This window comes from Geotrypetes seraphini, chromosome 2 (assembly GCF_902459505.1).
Source record: "Geotrypetes seraphini chromosome 2, aGeoSer1.1, whole genome shotgun sequence".
In the NCBI taxonomy this organism is placed as follows: domain Eukaryota; kingdom Metazoa; phylum Chordata; class Amphibia; order Gymnophiona; family Dermophiidae; genus Geotrypetes; species Geotrypetes seraphini.
In genome coordinates, this window is record NC_047085.1 from 251,776,498 (window position 1) to 251,797,637 (window position 21,140).

The 21,140-nt window shown below is 43.6% G+C and overlaps 1 protein-coding gene across 3 annotated transcripts in view; it reads right to left on the reverse strand.

Annotated features, from left to right (window-relative positions):
- Positions 1 to 21,140, reverse strand: part of SREBF2 (sterol regulatory element binding transcription factor 2) — a 181,007-nt gene that overhangs the window by 125,429 nt on the left and 34,438 nt on the right. For all 3 annotated transcript variants that reach the window (XR_004537939.1, XM_033929355.1, XM_033929354.1), the window contains exons 6-8: positions 19,640 to 19,754; positions 13,142 to 13,323; positions 1,018 to 1,210 (exon numbers count right to left, since the gene is read on the reverse strand). Coding sequence is in view for 2 of the 3 variants with exons in the window: in XM_033929355.1 (XP_033785246.1) it covers positions 1,018 to 1,210; positions 13,142 to 13,323; positions 19,640 to 19,754 (490 nt within the window). In the remaining variant the exon portion in view is untranslated. The remainder of the gene's footprint in view (positions 1 to 1,017; positions 1,211 to 13,141; positions 13,324 to 19,639; positions 19,755 to 21,140) is intronic.

A 21,140-nucleotide genomic window follows, 5' to 3' on the forward strand; every position in this document is an offset into this window, starting at 1 on the left:
AGCATAGCCAATCTTGAAGCCCGAATCACTTATTTTGCCAGGTATTGGTTCAGGGCCCTATCTTCTTTGTGACCAGGTTATTCAGTGTTCCCCTGCAAATTTGCGGTTCGCAAATCGCAGACTCACTTATCTGCGGTCTGCTCCGACCGCCTCTTCCGGTGTAGCCCGACTTTACTACAGGAAGAGGGGGGTCGGAGCAGACCACGAGTGATTTTCTTCACCCGCCGGCGCTCCAAGTGCCCTCTCCTGCCTTTTGACAGGCGAAAAACCGCATTCGCAGTTTTTCAAAATTTGCAGGGGTTCCGTTCAGGGGAGTACTGTACTTGGAATAAAATCTCTTTCCTTTTTCCCCTTTTTGACCGCTCTAATCTACAAAGAGGGAAGAGTTCCTAATTCCTGGAGCCAAAATTCAACTTTGATGCTTTTGGTGGGTAGGGTATGTTCCAATTGCAAAATGTATCCTGTCCAGAGTATGAGAACTGAGTCTGAGGTTCCAAGAGGATACCTTGCTTGGAAAAAATTCAGCCTCTCTCCTACTGGAAGATCATCCAGAACAGACAAGGGAATTGAACCTATGCTCTCCTGGAAAGTCAAAAGCTTGTCCCTTGCTTTGACTGATCAGCTGGTTAGGACTTTTGGCTAGGACTTTTCTATTTCCCACTCCACCCCACCCCCAGTCTATTTGGGTGGGGGGAGGTAGAAAAGCAAGTCTTACCATCTTTTGAACTATGAGTACCCCTTGGAGTAGATCTTGCTAGTGTTAGAGAATGAGCTGTGCACCCTATTACACCAAGAAACCTTCATATTCTCAATTCCTGACATTCATGATGGGCATCCTTGTAGTTACGAGAACCAAATCTTTTTGACATTTCTTAAAAGATCAGATTCAAAAAGTAAGGCTTTCAAGTTTTACCTAACAATGTACAATCAGCTTCAGTGTCCTACAACACCTTTGACCGAGCCCCCATCTCAAAGTCAAGCACCTACTCCCATGACGTATTTCAGCAGATGTCATACCTGGCATCTCGATTCCTAGTATTGTCCTCCCAGAGCCATGCCGGGCAGATTTCTCAGGGTAGGAGGCCCATCCCCTCTGCACGAGAGAGGTTAAGGGGTTGAAGGAGAGGCAGAGGAATGTGAGGAAACATAGCAGTATTCGTGAGCGGTCCAGCATTCCTAACGTTGCAGGTGAATCCGGCTCATCTTTCACCTTCATACAAAGGGAGGAGGGAATAAGTCAAAATGGCCATAAAATAAACACACAAAACCTCTTTCAAGGATAAGATGTGCTTTCAGTGATAAGAAGTGCTTACAAGGATAAACAAGTATATAAGGCAATAATATATATTTTTCCAAGGCTAAATATCAAACATCTAAACCATATAGCCTTAGCTAGAGTTAATGTTTTATCCGTTTAGGACCTCAGCGGTGCAAACTGTGAGAAGATTTCATTCACAGCATAAAATGCACTAAAGTCTTCATCGGTCAAATTTTCTATATATAAGTTTATCTTATTTATTTTTCAAATAGTTTAAGAAAGATACTCATCTCTTTATCAAAGCATAGCAGGGGTTCTTCACCAACATAGGCTATGTTTCGCCAAAAAAGGCTTTATCAAGGTATTCCCCTTTATTATGCCGATTCCACAAGTACTGCCATTGTTAGTCTTTCAAGGATAAGACATGCTGTACTGGGTTCATCAAGCCCAAACAGTGTTCAATGCAAAACACAGGTACCCGACAAGATCCCAAAGAGTAAATTCATACCTAGAGATAAGCGGTGGATTTTTGAAGCCTTTATGGCTAATGTTTATGAACTTTTCTTCCAGGAACCTAAGGAAAAAAAATTAAGTTTTACCTGTATTTTCTTTCTTTGAGCCCTTCCAAACCAGATCAGACCAGAAGTGATGGGTTATAACAGCTAGCGGATGGGAGTCAAGAGATTCTTAAGCTGTGAGTTCAGCCCTATAAAAGCTCAGTATTCATGTAATAAAGCAGAAAAAAGAAACCAATTCCATCTTCTAAACTACCTTAGCAAAAGAAGGGATCCAACTTAAGTGAGGTTAACAGCATCAAAGGAGCATCTGAAGGACGTCATACCCTTTCCCAAAGAGTACTACTCGGTACTAATCTATCCAAACTGAAACAAATCAAATATGGAGTATTACAGGGGGCCCTATTATCCCCTCTTCTTTTCAATCTCTACATCAAATCAGTACTTGACATAGCCCAAAAATACCAAATCAAAATCACTCCTTTGTTGACGAAATTCAACTACAGTGTTTCCCCACGAATTCGCGGTTCACGAACTCACTCATTCGTGGTCTGCCCCGACTGCCTCTTCCTGTAGTTAAGTCAGGCTACACCAATCAGGAGCTGCGTGTCAAAGCAGCTCCTGATTGGTGTAGCCCAACTTTACTACAGGAAGAGGCAGTCAGAGCAGACCGAGAGTGATTTTCTTCACCCGCCAGCACTCCAACTGCACTCTACTGCCTCTTCAGCCTACCTTGCCTTTTGACAGGTGAAAAACCACATTTGCGGTTTTTCAAAATTTGCGGGGGTTCCTGGAACGGAACCCCCATGAATTTCAGAGGAGTACTGTATTCCTACCACTAGGAGCAAATCGCAACACCCAGATCTAAACCTTACACTACTGCTTAACTGAAATTAAACATTGGATGACCTCAAACAAACTTCAACAATGCCTCTAAAACTGAACTACTATAGATTAGGAAAGAAAAATGCTCCAACTCCTGCCCTTCTTAACCTGGGAATCAACTACCTTGATGGCAAAAGACGAAGTAAGGGGCCTAGGAATTATTCTCGACTCAAACCAATCACTCTCCAAACACATCTCACAAGTAGTCTCTTCATCCTTCTATTACCTCTGCCAGCTCCGAAAGATAAAAAACTACTTCATGGAACAAGATTTAACCCAATTATTCTATGCCTTTGTCCTTATATGCCTGGATTACTGCAACACTTTATTCAATGGTCTTAAAACAAAAAAAAAAAAAAACACGAAATGACTACAGCGAGTTCAAAATGCAGCAATAAGACTACTGAAAAACCTACAAGCCCATGACCCAGTCTCTCCAGCACTGATATCAGCCCATTAGCTGCTCATAACCAAACACTGCATTTTCAAAGTCCTAATGTTGGCATATAAATTTCTCTACAACATGAGATTTGCCATTTTTGCATTTCTTCCTATTATTAATATATCTAAAAAAAATGTCTTGTCCCCCCATTTTACTATCTATTTTTTCTTCCATTTGCATCTTTGCTTTCCTGACTACTCGAACAGCCTCCCTTAACTTTTCCAGTTATTTTTGCCTGTCTTTCTGTAATCTTTTGTAGTTTATGAAAGCTAATTTCTTTTTCTTACCTTCTCAACTACTACTTTTGAAAACCAAAGCGGTCTTCTTCTTCTCTTACTTTTCTTGCAAGATGGCTTGTTGCCCTTACAAATAGCTCCTTTCAGTTCTGCCCACTGCTTCCAGATGTTTTCCCCCAAACAATTCCTTGACATAATCCCCATCTAAACAAAGTTAGTTGTTTTTTTAAGTCTAGAATATTCACTTTTGAATAAGCCTTCTCTACACCTGTCTTAATATCAAATCACAACATGCAGTGATAACTGGATGTCAAATAATCATTCACCATAACATCAGGAACACTGTCCCCATTTGTAAGCACTAAGTTCAGTATGGCCCCATCCCATCAACTGCTGGAACAGTTCTTGCAGGAGATTCTGCAACAGGGATACCCCAATCAACATCTGCCACATTAAAATCTCCTATTAGTAGTACTTCACCTTTTACAGCTAAATTTTGAATGTCTTCTATTAAATCTCTGTCCACTACTTCCATCTATGAAGGAGGTCTGTATATCACACCAATATAAATATTTTCCATTTCCTCTTGCCAGTTTGACCCACAGTGCATCTTTCTTATCCTGTAGATCCTGCAATTATGTGGCTTTAATATGATCTTTTACATATAATGCCACTTCCCCTCCTTTTCTTCCTACCCTATCTTTCCTACACAGATTATAGCCCAGTCATGATTCTCCATAATCCAAGTCTCTGTGATCACCACTAAATCCAACTCAGCCTCTTCCATCACAGCCTCTAGATCAAGAACCTTGTTTCCCATATGTTGAGCATTACAGTAGCATACACTGCTTTCCAGAAAATGCTCCTTTTCCTCATTTATGTAACCAAGTATTTAGTAATTCGCTTTCTTGAGGGCTTATACTTAACTGGGGGCTTTGATCACTCTGCCCCGACAATTTTAGTTTAAAGCCGTCTTCAGTCTGCTGCTAAAGACATTTCTTCCCTTCTTTAATAGATGCAACCAATTCCTGCTCAACAGTCCTTGGAAAATCATCCCATGGTCCAAGAAGCCAAAACATTTATGACAACACCATCCATGAAGCATTCATTTCCAAGATGCGAGCTTCTCTGCCTTGACCTTTACTCTTGACAGAAAGGATCAGTGAGAATACTACCTGCACGCACCTAACTGCCTTCCCTCTCGAACAAACCTTAAAAGTATTGGGAGTCACCCTAGACAAACATCTATCCCTGGAAAAACATACTGACATTACGGTCAGGAAATGCATTTCAGTTCTTTGGAAACTACGCACCATAAAAAAATACTTCGACGACACCTCATTCCACCTGTTGACACAATCCTCCATTCTCAGCATCCTAGACTACTGCAACATCATTTATCTGGCCTCTACGAAGAAAACCATCAGGAGACTGAAACTTATCCAGAACACCGCCGTTCGCCTTATATTTGGCTTAAACAAATGGGAACACATCACCCCTTTTTACCACAAACTACATTGGCTACCCCTTGAATCTAGAATCCTATTCAAGTTCGCGTGCTTCTGCTACAAAACTGTCTTTGGGCTATCTCCGAGCTACCTCACCCCTCATTTCAACCTGAACTGCAACAAAAAGAACTCCCGCAGAATCAATCTTTTCGCCTTCCCCTCCCTAAAACTATGCCACCTCAAAAGGTTCTTCGACAAAACCTTCGCCTTCCAGGCAGCCAAACAGAACCCTTGGCTAGCCCAAATTCTGCTCAAGGCCCACACCTACCTTGATTTCCGAAAAATACTAAAACTCATTTATTCCACGCTCAATATCCCTAATCCCCTCTCTTCCATTTCCTTCTCCCCCCCCTCAAACGACCCAACTCTCCCGGTCCCCTCCCCCCTCTTTTTGATCTCCCCCATCTCACTAACTCCAATGACCTACTCATTTTGATCAATTTTAACTATGATCAATTGTAATTTCTTGTTAATTTTTGTTCCAATATCTTCATTACTTGTAAATATAGTTCATTGTAATTTCTTATTAAGTTTTGTTTAATTGATGTGAACCGCCTAGAACTCCCTCGGTATGGCGATATACAAAAATAAAGTTATTATTATTATTATCTCTTCTCTCCCAGGGCCACAAAGTCATTTTTGATACATTTAGAGGAGTACCTCACAGTATCATTAGTGCCAACATGGATGAGCAGCATTGGATAATAGTCATTAGCCTTGATGAATATCGGCAACTGCTCCATAACATCTTGAATTTTGGCACCAGGCAGATAGCCTACCTCCCAGGACATGATCTCTGAGCAGAGCAGAAAAAGAAGACATCTTCTCAACTTTCGCTTTCAGAAGAAAAAACTGAGGAGATGGGGCACTACCCACTGACACAAAGACACAGAGCTGAAAAACTGGTCAAGACTTCTGTCCTTTTGCACTGTAATTTCTTTAAGACATTTTGCTTAGTCACATAAGGATGTTTAATCAAATACAAGAATACATATGCTATAATGCTACTGTTTTGGTTAAATAAAAACTATTTAAATTGTTATTAAGGTAACGATTATTTTTCTCCTTTCAATTAAGTACAGCAATAACTCATAATTATTTATGTATTTCTAACAGTTTAACCAACTCAGTAATTTTTTGAAAAGTTATTTTTCAGAAAATGAAATCATCTGATTGTAAATATTAAGATCACTAGTGTTTAAGCCCGTTAGATTAACGGGTGCTAGATGTCTCCTGCTTTTGAACTTGGGCAGGGGCAGAGGCAGAGCCGGGGCGGGAGGGAGTGACGGTGGGAGAGCAATTTCAAAGCCTCAGCAACGGCGGCTCCTTGACCAATCCGCGCTTACAACGTCCCCACACTTGCGGTCTGGCTGGCTCCCCCACCAAAGCCCTTCGCAGCGGCAGCCCCTCCCGCATCCGTCCCCACGTCCCAAGCCTCTCCGAAGACCGGCTCCCACGAAAATGGTACCCCTCTGTCCAAAGCCGTGGCAGCAGCCTCCCTCAAGACACATTTCAAATCTGACATATTGTAATCACAAAACAGAAAATAAAATTATTTTTCTTACCTTTTGTTGTCTGGTCATTATTCATATCATGTAGGGGTCCCAGGCTATGGTTGGCTTTTGATAACTCGCTTGCCAGGGCCCCTTCTTTCTTCTTCCCTCCCTCCATCCCGGCAGCTGAAGACAGGCACCTCCCCCCAGTGGTCTGAGACAGGAGGGAGCAGTTAGGAGAGGGTCTGAGGGCAAAGAGGGGCTCAACAGCGCACAACCACCTTTCCTTCCCTCCCTCCATCAAGTGCAGTGCAGCTCCACCAATGTTAAAAGGAGCCGCGTCGAAATCGGAGGCCTGCCACTGCCGTAGCACATTCCCCTCTGCCTTGGTCCCGCTCCTTCTCTGACATATGGGACCGCGGCAAAGGGAACGTGTTACGGTGGCGGCAGGGCTCCAATTTCAAAGCAGCTCCTTTTAACATAGGCGGAGCTGAACTGAAGGGAAGGAACGGTGGGGCCGGGTGAGGAAGGCCGCCTGCTAGGTAGGGGGACAACAATGGCGCTTATGCTCAAGCCCCCGCCGCAGCTCCTCTCTCGATCCTGGTGCGGTTCGAGAGAGGAGTCGTGGCGGCGGCTTGAACATAAGCGCGATTGTTGTCCCCCTACCTAGCTGCGAGGCTGCGGCGGGGTTTCCATGGCAACCCGATCGCGGATCTCAGTGTAGGGCCGGGTCTGGCGGCGCCGTGTAGGGCGGAGGCGGGACCTCAGCACTGCACCGCCGGGCGGCTCACGCCGCCGGCCCCCAGGAGCTCGAGGCCGGTTGCGGACATGCCTGGCGTGGCATAGTGCAGGAGGAGTGATCGGTGGCGCGAGGTAGAGAGCAGGTGATGACGTAAAACGCGCGCATGCGCACTCGTGTTTTCGGGACGGATCAGGGAACACGTTTTTTTTAGTGCGCATGCGCGGCCTAGCATTTTATTATATTAGATACCAGCAAGAATGAGTGTTTCTGTAAAAAGCCATGATTTAAATGAAGTCTTTCTGACTAGTGATTTAAATTAGATTTAAATCAAATCTAGCCTGGTTATGCTGCTCTTCAAACCAGTACTTTTTTTTTTTTTAACAGAAAGGGTGGTAGATGTGTAAAATAGTCTCCCAGTAGAGGTGGTGAGGACAAAGACTGTCTGAATTCAAGAAAGCATGGGACAGGCATGTGGGATCTCTTAGGGAGAGGAGATAGTGGATGGGCCATTTGGCCTTTATGTGCCATCTGTTTCTCTGTTTTAGTTTATAATATTCAAAACATTAATAAATCAGTTATTAGCATTTGCCTCTATACTGACCTTTTATATAGTAACATAGTAGATGATGGCAAGTAAAGATCCGAATGGTCCAGCTAGTCTGCCCAACCTCATTCAATCTAAAAATTTGTTGGGGTTTTTTTTTTTTTTTTGGGGGGGGGGGGGGTTTGTTCTTCTTCTCCTTAGTTATTTCTGGGCAAGAATCTAAAACTCTGCCCAGTACTGTTCTTAGGTTCCAACTACTGAAGTCTCCGTCAAAGTTCACTCCAGTCCATCTACACCCTCTCAGCCATTGAAGTCCTCCCCAGCCCATCCTTCCCCAAACGACCATATACAGACACAGACTGTGCAAGGCTGCCCAGTACTGGCCTTAGTTCTTCAATATTTACTATTATTTTCTGATTCTAGATCCTCTGTGTTCATCACACGCTTTTTTGTATTCCATCACCATTTTCCTCTCCACCACCTCAAAATCTTTTTTAGCCTGCTTTATTAAACTTATGTCAAACTTCCTCATTTTTTGTGATCTTTGCTATCTTATTCATTTGGATCCACTTTCCATTTTTTGAAAGCCTTTTTTGTGGTGGTGGTGGGGGGTTACCTCATTAACCAAACTGGCATTTTGATATTATCTAATGCATGGAATGCATTTGATCTAGGCTTTCAACATAATATTTTTAAATAATGTCCACACCATATAAAAGTTGAAACTTCAACAGTTCTCTTTAATGCCCTTTCTCCAGTAATTATATTAAACTTTGATCATACTAGGATCATTATTGCCAGGCAATCTCACCACCATTATTCCCGCACCAGATCCAGCATTGTAGCAAGGACTAAATCTAGAGAAGCTCCTTTCTCATAGATTCTAGGTCGTTCTGCTCCATAAAACAGTCATCAATAGCAGTTAGAAATATGACCTCCCTATAGTGTGTTCTAGTGAGGTATTTACTCAGTTAAGACCAGGGTGACTGTGGCTAAATTTGTTAGCTTTACCAAGTGGAGTGGAATGAGTAGACATGAATCACTTGTTTATTCTTTCCAAGGGACTTAGAAGCTACTAAATAATAAATTTAAAACAAATCTGAGAAAATATTTCTTTACTCAACATGTAATTAAACTTCAGAATTCATTGCCAGCGAACATGATTAAAGCAGTTAGCTAAGAGAGATTTAAAAAGGGTTTGTAAAAGGTCCTACAGGAAAAGTCTATAAGCCATTACTAAAACAGCCTTGGGAAAATCCACTGCTTATTCCTAGGATAAGCAGCAACAGCATAAAATCTGTTTTACTCTTTTGGGATATTGCCAATTTCTTGGACCTGGATTTGCCACAGTTGAAAACAGGATACTGGGCTTGATGGACCTTTGGTCTATCCCAGTATAGCAATGCTTAGTTCAGTTTATTCATTGCTTGATATATTGCTTTTCAAAACAAATCAAACCCAAGTAAGGAGAAAGGAACTCCAAAAATTGTCAGGACAGAGGAATAATGAAGATAAAGAACCATACTCAATATTTTTCTCCATCATCCATGGAATTTCTACCCATAAGGATTCCACAGTGGAATTAAACTATATAATTTTGTCATAAACCAGTGCACAAAATACAAGGACTCCTAGAACTCACAACCTAAGTATGAGTGCATGTAGTTAAACCAAGATTAATTGCTGAGGGTAAGACTGGAATATACCGTATTTTTCGCTCCATAAGATGCACCGGACCATAAGATGCATCCTGATTTAGAGGAGGAAAACAAGAAAAAAAACATTCTGAACCAAATTGTGCATCCAACCTCCCTCACTCCCTGCCAGGCTCTGTACCCTGTCCCACTGCCCTGAAATGTAACCTGCCCTCCCTCACCTCTGGTGGTCTAGTGGTAGGCTGTTTTTGTTTTATTTGGAAATACAAGATATCAGAGATTTCCAAAAGCTAATTTAAATTAATAAATGCAAAATAAAATACTTTTTTCTACCTTTGTTGTTTGAACACATTTTGGGTTTTTTCAGTAATTTACTTTGACTCCATGCGTCTCTTTTCTGTTTTTATCTGTTTCTTCTGTTTGTGCAGGGTCTCCTGTCCCTGACATTTCTTCTATTCCCAGGTCCACCATCCTTGTTCCTTCTGCACCTCTATTTGCCATACCTAGTATCTTCCTTCTCTGTCCCTGCCCCTATCCTACCTCCATGTCTCCATCTGCCCCTTTTCCAGCATTGTCCCTCAGTGTCCTAATCTCCTCCATTTTCCAGCATTGCCTTTATGTTCCACTGTTCCTACCCTCTCTCTATCTACCATTGAGTCTACATCTCTGACCCTGCGATCCCTCCTTGCCCAGCATCTCTCTTCTATGTTCTTATCTCTCCCCATATTCAGCTTCTTCCCATCTCTTACCTTCTTCTATAGATCCCTTCCCCCATCTCACCTCACCTCAAGGCCACATATCTTTCTGGCCTGCTCCCCCCCCCCCCCTGATGCTGGAAACTTTCCCTCTGTTTCCCTCCCCCAATGCAATCCCTTTCTTTCCTCTCCACTGCTCTTCCCCATCCCCGTGTTCCTCCTTATTACTCCAGCAGCAGCGATTGCATGCAATAATAATAATAATAATAACAGTTTATATACCGCAGGACCGTGAAGTTCTATGCGGTTTACAATGATTAGAAATGTTACAGATTGAGTGACTCAGAATAAGGGATGTTACAGATTGAGTGAATAAACAAAGTTATAGATTGAATGAATAAACAAAGTACAGATTTAGCGACAGGTGGTTCTTGCGCTCGGTTGTTAAGGACTAAGATTGAATAGGTTGGTTTCCTAAGTATTTCAGGAATAGATGTGTTTTCAGGCGTTTCCTGAATTCTCCATAGGTAGTAGGCACAAGCAATTGTTCAAGGTCTTTACCCCATATTGCTGCTTGATGTGCGAGAAGATGTTGATGATGACTTTTAAATTTACAACCTCTAACCGGTGGAGAAACGAAGTTCAGGTGTGAGCTTCGCTTGTGTCTATTGGTTGAGAAAGAAAAAAGGTTTGTTATGTATTTAGGGGCTAAGCCATAGAGTACCTTGAAGCAAAAACAACCAAACTTGAATTTCACACGTGCCTCCATCGGTAGCCAGTGTAAAAGTCGATAGGAAGGTGTCACATGATCAAACTTCTTCAGTCCACAAAGTAGTCTAACCGCTGTAATTTGAACTAGTTGCAATCGCCACATGTACTTCTGGGGGAGTGCCAAGTAGGCGATGTTACAATAATCGAGTTGACTCAGAATAAGGGATTGTACTAGAATTTGAAATGATGAGGCATCGAAGTAAGCTCTGATGGACCGAAGTTTCCAGAGGGTGTGAAAGATTTTTCTGATCAAGGAGTCTACCTGGTCTTTCATGGTCAGATTCTGGTCCAGTGTTACACCCAATATCTTCATAGTGGGTTGAATTGGATAACTAAGGTTGTTGATACACATTGGTGCTTTAGTGTCGAGTGGGTATGGTGCTGCTATGAAAAATTTTGTTTTCTCTGAGTTTAGTTTTAGTCTGAATTCGGTCATCCATTGCTCCATCCGATTTAATACTTCTGTTGCTTTGGGGGTGAATTCTGAGACAGAGTTGGTAAATGGGATAATTATTGTGAAGTTGTCAGCATAGCTAAATAGTTTTATCCCCAGCTGGGATAGTTGTGCACCCAATGAGGACATGTAAACATTGAAGAGCAAAGGGGATAGCGGTGATCCTTGTGGCACGCTAGATGGATTGCTCCATGTATCTGAGAGATCGTGATTAAAACGGACTTGGTATGTGCGTGATATAAGGAAACCTCGAAACCAGTTCAGTACTTCTCCTCTGATTCCAATTGCGTCTAGGCATTATAACAGTTTTCCATAGTCCATCAAGTCAAAGGCAGAACTCATGTCAAATTGCATGATTAGGGCGTTGAGGCCCTTACTGAACAAGTAGCGCAAATTGTCCAGAATGGCCGCAATTACTGTTTCAGTGCTAAATAGAGGCCTAAAACCAGATTGAGTTTCGTGCAGGAGGGAGAATTGGTCAAGTATTCCATTAGTTGGGTGTGTACCAATCCTTCCATGATTTTTACCATAAATGGAATAGATTCTACAAGTCTATAGTTGGTTATTGATGTTGCTGGTTCTTTACAATTTTTTGGGATTGGGGTTATTATAATATGACCATTGTTGGTGAGGAAATTTCCATTGTATAGGTTATTGGTTAGATAATTCAATAGGGATAATTTAAAGCCTAATGGAGCTGTTTTCATAATCTCTGGGGGACATGAGTCCAAGACACAGTATGTATTAGAGTATTTGTTATATAATTTGATGTAGTTATTCCAATCTGAGTTGTGGAACTCCAGATCATATCCGCTGGTTTTTCATTTCTTGGTATATCAATTGATTGATGTTCGTATGCAGGAATTGTCGAGTAGTTGTTTCTTAGGTTTTTGATTTTTGAGTCGAAATGTTGTGCTAGTTCGTTTGCTGAGGGTAGTTTGGCATTATGCATGGGTTGAGTGTGGCGTGTGGTGTTGAATAAATTTGTAACTATGTTGAACAGTTCTTTTGTATTGGCTCCTTTTGAGCCAGTATTAGATGAGTTGATTTTGGACGAGTAAAATGTTTTACGTTTTTCTTTTATTTGTTTGTAGAGTTTTATATTGGATCTCCAGATGTTTCGGTCTGACATTTTTCCCGTTTTTTTCCAGATTCTCTCTAATCGTCTTACTGATTGTTTCATTGTTAGGAGTTCGACGTCAAACCATTTGTTGTATTTGTTTGAGCAGCTTTTGCTCTTTCGTATTGGGGCAATTTTATCTAAGATGGACGTGCTAGTTTTCATCCATTGAGCATGGAAGTCAACTCCTTCTTCTTCCCCACAGTGCCTTTTTAAACGCCCCTTAAGCCTGGTGGGCCAGCAGTGTATGGGACAGCAGGAGTGTGCTTTCTGTGCTGTTGCCTGGGCCCGCCCCGCTTTCTGAATGGCTGCATTGGTTCTTGTGAGTCCCGCGGGCAGGCCGTGTTTTTAAAGGGCGAATGGTGCTTTAAAAAGGTACTGGGAGGAGGGGGTAGTCATCCTCGCTCCATATGACGCACCCACTTTTCCACCCTTTTTGGGGGTGGAAAAAGTGCGTTTTATGGAGCAAAAAAATACGGTATGTCAAGATTTCACGGTTTTCAGCACTCTGCTATGCTAAGAGGAGCAATAAATATCTCAGTCCTTCTTCCTGACAGAAAAAGAAATACCCCTTCTCCTACAACTTCTCTATCCTAGTGAAGTTTCCTTAATCCCATTAAGAATACTCCCAATCCCCTCCATACCCCCTTCCCCCAAACAATGCTGCTGCCTTGAAACAGCTCCTTCCACCTTTCATCAACCAATACAATAGAGGCTATGATTTATCTAGGGCTTCTCCCATAAACACAAAATAGAAGAATGTTATTAATGGCTCAGGCTTAGGCTGTACTTAGATCTTGGTTCATGGAAACAGAATTCATACCTTCTCGTCCTCTAACAGGGGGCTTGCTGGCTCAGAATCAATGGAGTAGGGGGAGAAGCCTGCTGGGGATCCAGGGTCTGATGAAGGAGGAGACATGATAAGGACGTTCTGATGGAATTCATTCATCTTCATATCCATCTCTGTGTCCACCAAGCTGCTGAGGTCAATGCCCTTGAGGAGCTCTGTAAGAGATAACAGAACACAGGTTGAGATGAATTGTTCCGGGGACACTGTTCTCCACACCCACAGAATTATATCATTTTCAAAAGGATGTGTCTTCAAAGTGTCTTCAAAATCTGCCATGTACAAACTGGCAAAAACAGGCAAAATTCTTATCAACTGGGTATTCATTATGATAGACCACGGAGAGACAATTTACAATTGATAATAGAACACCACCACCAAGAACTGTTCAGAGGTATAACACAACACCATATATTGGCATTGGATGAAATGATCCTACAGCTGCCTCAGATATCTACTTCTGTCACCTCTTTTCTAGTTATTGATGCTCAGTTAAGGCTCAACATTACTGACTACAAGGACAAAGAGACTCAGATCCCAAGTTTCTTTGGGGGACCTCTTCTTAATAGCAAATAACTGCCCTCTATTTCTACTCTTCACTCCCTCACATATTTCCTACCCATGTGGCAGCACCACCTTTCATCCCTGGTAAACACAAGACACCAATGTTAGCTACTAGTGTAATATTGACTAATTCTGAGTCTCCAGGCTAGTAGGAAACCCTTTTCCCTATGTTTAAACTGGATTCTCCTCTTTTAGGGATCAGAAATAGGATGCATATTTAAAAAGAGATAAGGCTCTTACCTTGCAAATAACTTTTCTAGTACATAGGTATATCATTCTGGACAGTATGTGCTCAAAATCCATGCCGCAAGACTTAAGCAATCCACATCTTCTATGACCATTGGTTCCTGAGATAGAAGATCAGGCTATAGCTGCAGTCTGAGACCCTTGTCCCTCTGAAGACACACGGTCTGCGTACCAAGGCCTGCACGGTTAATCAGGTACTATGAGAACAACTCTTCCTGGGTGGTTCGCTATTATGTGAAGTATTTGCCCTATCATGGGCCATGGAAGGAAAATGTACAAGAGCTTGTTCTTTGACCATGGCTGGACTAGGGTGTCCAAGCCTTTGCTTCTGGGCTCAGATTTTAGACTGAGAAAACTGTCCGCCTTCTTGTTCCTCATCATAGCCATCAGACTGAAAGTTGGCTGACCCTATTGAAGAATGGTGGACTGGAATGCTGCTGCAGATAATGTCCATTCTCCGGTCTATGTAAGGTCTGCCTGCTGAGCCAATCAGCCTGGACATTGTCCACTCCCACTATATGTATCACAGAGATCACCTGCAAGTATAGCTCTGCCCACCGGAACAATAAATGGGTTTCCAGGCTCAGCTGCACACTCTTGATGCCTCCTTGGCGACTGGCATATGCCACCACTAAGCACTATCTGAGAAGACACGGACCACCAGTCCTTCCAGAATCTTCTCAAGCTTCTGTAATTCCAGGTCCTTTCATCAGCACCTGGACGTACTGGACTGGACGTACAGACTGGAGCTTTGGGCCAATTAAATGGCCCAAAGCTCCAGTCTGTTGATGGACCATTTTCTCTGGGAGGCCAGCCACATCCCTCGAACTGGGCATCCTTTGCAATGGCCTTGCCAGCCGAACAGGCTAGCATCTGCTGTGAGAATCACCTACGAAGTTATTCTGAGGAGCATGCCCTGCAATAACAACTGTGGATGGAGCCATTAACTCACACTGCGGTGAGATTCTGGAGTCTACAAAGCGTAGGGCATTCTGGAGAGGACACATGCGAGCCTTCACCCAAGGAACTACATCTATTATGTCTGCCATGGAGACTAGTACTTGATAATAGTGCTATGCAGATGGAGTTGGCTTGGCTATCATGACTGTTATTTGAATGCAGAGCTTCTGTCTGCTTGCCTCTGGAAGACAGACCCAGCCTACTCCCATGTTGAATAGTACTCCCAGGTACTGGGACAGAATCATTTGGTTCTTTCGAAAATCACTATTCAGTCCAGGTCTGCAAGACCTGAACCACTTGAGTCACTGCTTGTTCCCCTTCCAATAATGATGGAGTTCTAATCAAATATGGATGCACTTGCAATCCTGCCCTGCTACCACCATCATCACCTTGGTGAACATGCAGGGCGCTGTTACAAATCTAAAGGGAAGCACTGAGAGCTGATAATGTCTCTCCAGCACATGGAATCTCGGGAATCTCCTGTGTTCTGGAAATATGTGGATATGCAGGTCGGCTTCTGTCAACTCTATGGAAGCTAGAAATTCCCCTGGAACCACCGCTGTGATGACTGACTGCATGGTTTTCATGAAAAAGCGTAGAACCTTCGGGGCCTTGTTGCCATGCGTAAGATCCAGAATAAGTCTCTAGTCTTCTGAGCCTTTTTGAACACTATGAAGTATATGGAGTATCTACCAGAATCCAGTTATTCTGGCGGAACTGGCTCTATGGCCTCAATTTCTACAAGTCTCTTACTGTTGCTAGGACTCTGTATGACTTTTCTAGGCACCTCACCAGAAAGAGTCTACAAACCAGTCTGTTAAGGGATGGGTGAACTCAAGCTCGTGCCCTCCCTAAATGATCTCTAGCACTCAGTGGTGTGATGAGATCTGTTCCCAGACCTCTGCATACGCTGAGAGCCTTCCCCCCAGGGAGAAGACCTCGGCCCTAACATCATTGTGCCTTCTTGAAGGTTAAAGAGGGACGAGTACTCGTGGCTTGGCTTCACCTGGGTCCTGTGAATCTCCGAGACGAGATTCCTCCTGAGTACTGATGAAAGCACCTGGAATAATGAAAATTAGACTTCCCTGAACCTCTAGAGGTTCGTGGTCTGCTGTCCAGCAGAGATTTTGGCCACACTGGCCATCAGACCCTTTCTGAACTACATCTGTCCCTTGAAAGGGAATCTGCTGAGTAGTCTTGGAAGTGGAATCTCCCACCCACTGCCTTATCCAGAGCATTCTGCAGGCTGAAAAGACGTCGTAGAGAGCATCGGCTACATAATTCACCCCTTCTAGCATAAACTGAGGCAAAGGCTCGTCCTCTGCTAGGGTGAGCCCATGTGTCTTGGTATGACAAGCGCGTGTCACAAAAGAAGTTGCTGCAGCTGCTTTGATTTCTAAGGCCAAAGTTTTGAACTGCCTCTTTAGGACCACATCCACTCTACGATCCTGCATATTCTTTAGTACTACGCCACCCTCACTTGGCAGGGATGTGCACTTAGTTACCTGAGCAACCAAGGAATCCATCTTAGGCCGAGTGAACATCTGTTGACACTCCTGTTTCATAGGATACAGCCTAGACATTATTTTGCTAACCTTCAAGGAACCCTCAGAAGCATCCCAGTGCTCTGTCTAAAACACTCATATCAGGATGCCAGGAAAAAAAGACGTGGGCTGCACTCTCACTCCGCTAAGGATAGAACACAGAGTGGAAGAATTTTGCTGGGAATTTATTTATTTATTTATTTAGATTTTTATCCCGTCCTCCCAATAGCTCAGAACGGTTTACAAATGAACATACACAGTGGAGGGTAACTAGACATATAAGTAGTACAACAGGTTTAGGGACTAGATTTATAGTTTTTGGAGAGAATTAAATACAGGGAGAGTAGGCAGAAAGAGAGAAGGGGGAAATACAGTAGTTTAGTTTAAGGAAAGTTATAAGCGTTTTGGTACAATTTGTTAGTGGATAGAGTAAGAGAGGGTCATACTGGAATTTCGGGAAGGTGATAGGAGAGTGGAGGGAGGGGCCTAAGGGGGGGAGAAGACAGAGGAGATCTTTAGTTGAAGAGGAGGGTCTTTATCGATTTACGGAATGTTAATAATGAGTTCTGTTGTCTAAGTTGGGGGGGGAGTTGGTTCCAGAGGTGTGGGATGAAGTGGCTGTAGGATCGTTTATGGGCAGTTTCTGTGAGCAGGGATCTTCCGGGGGGGGGGTGCATAGGCGTATCTTTGAGCGGAGGGTGCGAGTGGGGTTGTAGATGGGAAGCTTGGATTTTATGTAGGAGGGGGTGGTGGAGTAGATTCTCTTGTGAGCAATTGCCAGGGCTTTGAAGGTACAGCGTTGGCTAATTGGGAGCCAGTGTTCAGCATGGAGTGCCGGGGAGATGGAATCGTGGTAGTTGAGGTTGTGTAGGAGGCGGATGGCTGCATTTTGGACCCGTTGGAGGCGTTTGATATTATTTTTGGTTAGTCCATTAAATAGGGAGTTACAATAATCCATTCTGGAGAGGACATTTGCGTATAGGAGTTGGGCAAGGTCTGGTGTGGAGATGTAGGGTTTGATCCTTTTCAGTTGGCGAAGGTAGTAGAAGGAGGTGGAGACTACTTGGGATATGTGGTTAGATAGGGATAGGTGTCCGTCTAGGGTTACTCCCAGGCTGCGAACTTGATCTGCTGCCGTTAGTAGAGTGGAATCCCATGTTAGTGTAGGTCGTAGGTATTTGGTGTTTTTGTTTCTGATCCATAGGAGTTCGGTTTTGGAGGCGTTAAGTTGAAGCTTGTTGTTTGACATCCAAGTTTTCATGTCGGTGAGGCAGAGTTCGAGGTTAGCAATTTGGGATGGCCGGTTTTCGCCTAAGGGGAGGAGCAGCTGGATGTCATCTGCATAAGAGTGGATTTTGATTTTATATTTTTGCGCTATATCGATGACGGGTTTGATGTAGAGGGAATCTAACTGTAATTCCCACAGGGAGTCCATAATGAGCTCTAATAGCACCGAAGGTTTGAACAGTCAGTGAACTGTGAAATCCTCTCCTTGATCAAGGACCACCACTGCTTCCTGTGTACTTCCTCCTATTTGTGCCCCTATATCCTATTTGTGCCCCTTTATCTCCCCTATAGCAGGGAAGACTGTAACAGCAAGGGCATACAGACTGAGTCTCTGTCAGAAAAATCCACAGGATCTTGGGCAGCTACGGTTAATGACTCTGATGCACCATGGGAACTTAAGCCCCCTTGAGCAACCCCTGGTTCAATGCCAGACTTCATATGAGGATCCTGGCTATCCAAATAAGCTCCCCACATCAAATTAACAAATTCAAGAGAAAAAGTCTTACTAGGCATCACAGAGTCCTCTTTAGGTAACTCCATCTTATGTCTCTTGAGTTCCGCAGCTTCCACACTCTTATACTTAGGTACACCGCTGTTCTAGGGCTCTGGGAGAGATTTTCTCATACACTGTCTTGACAGCTCATAAGCTTGAGGTCATCTTGGACTCGTCGCTCTCCTTCTCCTCTCATATCCAACAGACTGCCAAAATTTGTTGTTTCTTTCTCTTATAATATTGCTAAAATCCATCCTTTCCTTTCTGAGCCTCATCCATGCCCTCGCCACCCTTTGTCTGGATTATTGCAATATTTCTCACCAGTCTACCGCTAAGCCATATCACTCAACTTCAATCTTTTCAAAACGCTGCTGTGCGCCTCATATTCCAACAGTCGTTATTACCCACATTACACCTCTCCTCAGGTTGCTTCACTGGCTCCCAGTCCGTCTCCACATACAATTCAAACTCCTCACTGATGTTCAAGTGTACTTGCTCTGCTGCTACTCAGTATCTCTCCTCTCATTACTTTTCTATACTTCTCTCTGGGAACTCCACTCATTAGACAAGTCTCTCCTGTTGGTACCCTTTTTCTCTATCGCCAACTCCCTTCTCCATCCCTTCTACCTTGTTGCGCCTCATGCTTGGAACAACCTGCCTGGCTCACTATGTCAGGCTCCATCTTTGGTGGTATTCAAAGCCAGACTAAAAGCCCACTTATTTGAAGCTGCATTTAAATACTGACCTAGCCAACATATCTGTCAGTCATTCCCTTAATAGTCCCCTACAACTTTTAGCCCCCTCTGTGTGTCTGCCCATTAGATTATAAGCTCTTCTGAGCAGGGATCATCTCTTGCATATACAAGGTACAGTGCTGTATGCACCTGGTATGCTATAGAAATAATAAATTGTTGTTGGTAGCAGACAGCCCCCCCCCCCCCCCCGAGGTTCCTCAGCCCTAGAGACCAAAGGGGAGGCTAAAACCAATGCTCCCACCTCTCTTTCACATGCTGTGCAGCACATGGCACAAGAGTGAAAGCATTAGATGCTGGGAAGGGGAGCGGCAGAGAAAGCCAACCAGCAGGTAGGCTGGCCTGTAGCAAGATTTCACTCCCTCAACTGCGCCGCCTGAGGTTGCCGCCTCAGTTGGCCTCAATATAGGGCCTCCCTCATGGTGATGCATAAGGCTGCAGGGTGGGGGCTCTGCCCAATAGGTACCCATATTCCTTGGAAACAGAAAACCCTGCTATAAAAAAGTTACAGTAAAACATGTAATGGATATAAAGAGCTACACAGGTATTTATCACTTCCAATGGCTTTCTTTTTGTGAAACATATTTTTATGGTGATGTCTTAAGGTATCAAGTACACAAATACTTACTGTTTTTTTGGTTGGTTAGTTTTAGGGTCATGTTTTCCTGCCTCAGCTTGTGGTTCACCTGCTGCAGATACTTAATATAATCAATTGCTTTCCTCAATACCCCAGACTTGTGCATCTGCAAACAAAAAACAACAAGAATGTTGTCATAGGGTCAATATCAGAAAGGAAACTTAGATTCAAACTGGCGGATTTAAAATCGTATGGAAGCATTGGATTATTGCTGGTATACGGATTTTAGATGATGTTATTTCAAATGACATCATCAGAGACGCGGCAGAGCAAATCAGGGCAGTAGAAGGACCCGAAGCAGCGTGTGAAGACTGCTGCACACGCTGCTGGAATTGCCAGGTTCGTAGTCGGGACCGCAGGAAGGGAAAGAAAGGGGGGGGGTGGTAAGGGACTAAGGGAGCCGGACAGACCGTGGGAAGGGTCTGGAATCACCAGGTTCATAGTCGGGACTGCGGGGCGGGAAGGGGGGGCAGCAAAGGACTCGGGTCCCTGGCGGCGGGGTCAGCACAAGAGCCGGGGCGGAAAGTTGCTGGGCTCCTCGGGTCTGTCGCGGAGGCCGGGCCAGCTCTGTTTCTCGGTTCGTCCCGGGGGGAGGGGCAGGAGGCGCTCTTTGTGCCCCAGCCCTTCGGAGGGTGCGTGTGAGTAGCCGGGAGGCCTAGGCTGTGACAGGGGCTGTGGAGGCCGTCTCCGAGTGACACCAACTCTTGCTTTTCCTTTTCTGTCACTCACGGACCGCTGCCCCGCGCCTTCTGACGACTATGGTACACTTTTATTTTCCCCCTCTGTGGCTGCTTCTAAATGTCCCGCTGCCGAACACGCCTGTTGCGTCTCTAGCGCACCTTCGGATACGTAGTAAGCGCACATGCGCACTCGTGCCGCCACATCCCGACAGATCAGGGATCAGGGAACACGCAGCGTGAGTGCGCATGCGCGCCTAGCGTTTTATTATTATAGATGACAGGAGTCACCATACAATATATCACCAGGAATTGGAAAAATTGTAGTAGACTTAACTATACATTCTGGTGGAACTCATTATGCCATATTTACAAAATGGAAAGAACAATTGCCATACAAAAAGGAAATTATAATAATTTTTAAAAGATCTGGGGGCATTAACAACTTATTGCAATGATTAGACGCCATTTTTCATTGAAAGTGCATTTATAATATGGGGGAGGTGGTATAAAGTTCTTTTTAAGGTTTAATCAGTAGATAAGAATGTAATATTTATACAAATTTTATGATTAAAATATTTGTGGGAAGGATGGGTGGGGAGGAAATAAATTTATGTATTTAAGATAATAATAGAAAGAAATTCAAGTGATGTGTATAAATTTAAATGTTGTAATATTGTGCACTTGATGTAAGATGAAAAATGAATAAATATTTTGAAAAAAAAAAAAAAAAAGAAAGGAAACTTAGAAAATCTCACAGGTTTAAGTTCCCAATTATAAATTTGCTTCTCATGCAGTTCCCATAAGGCAGTCAT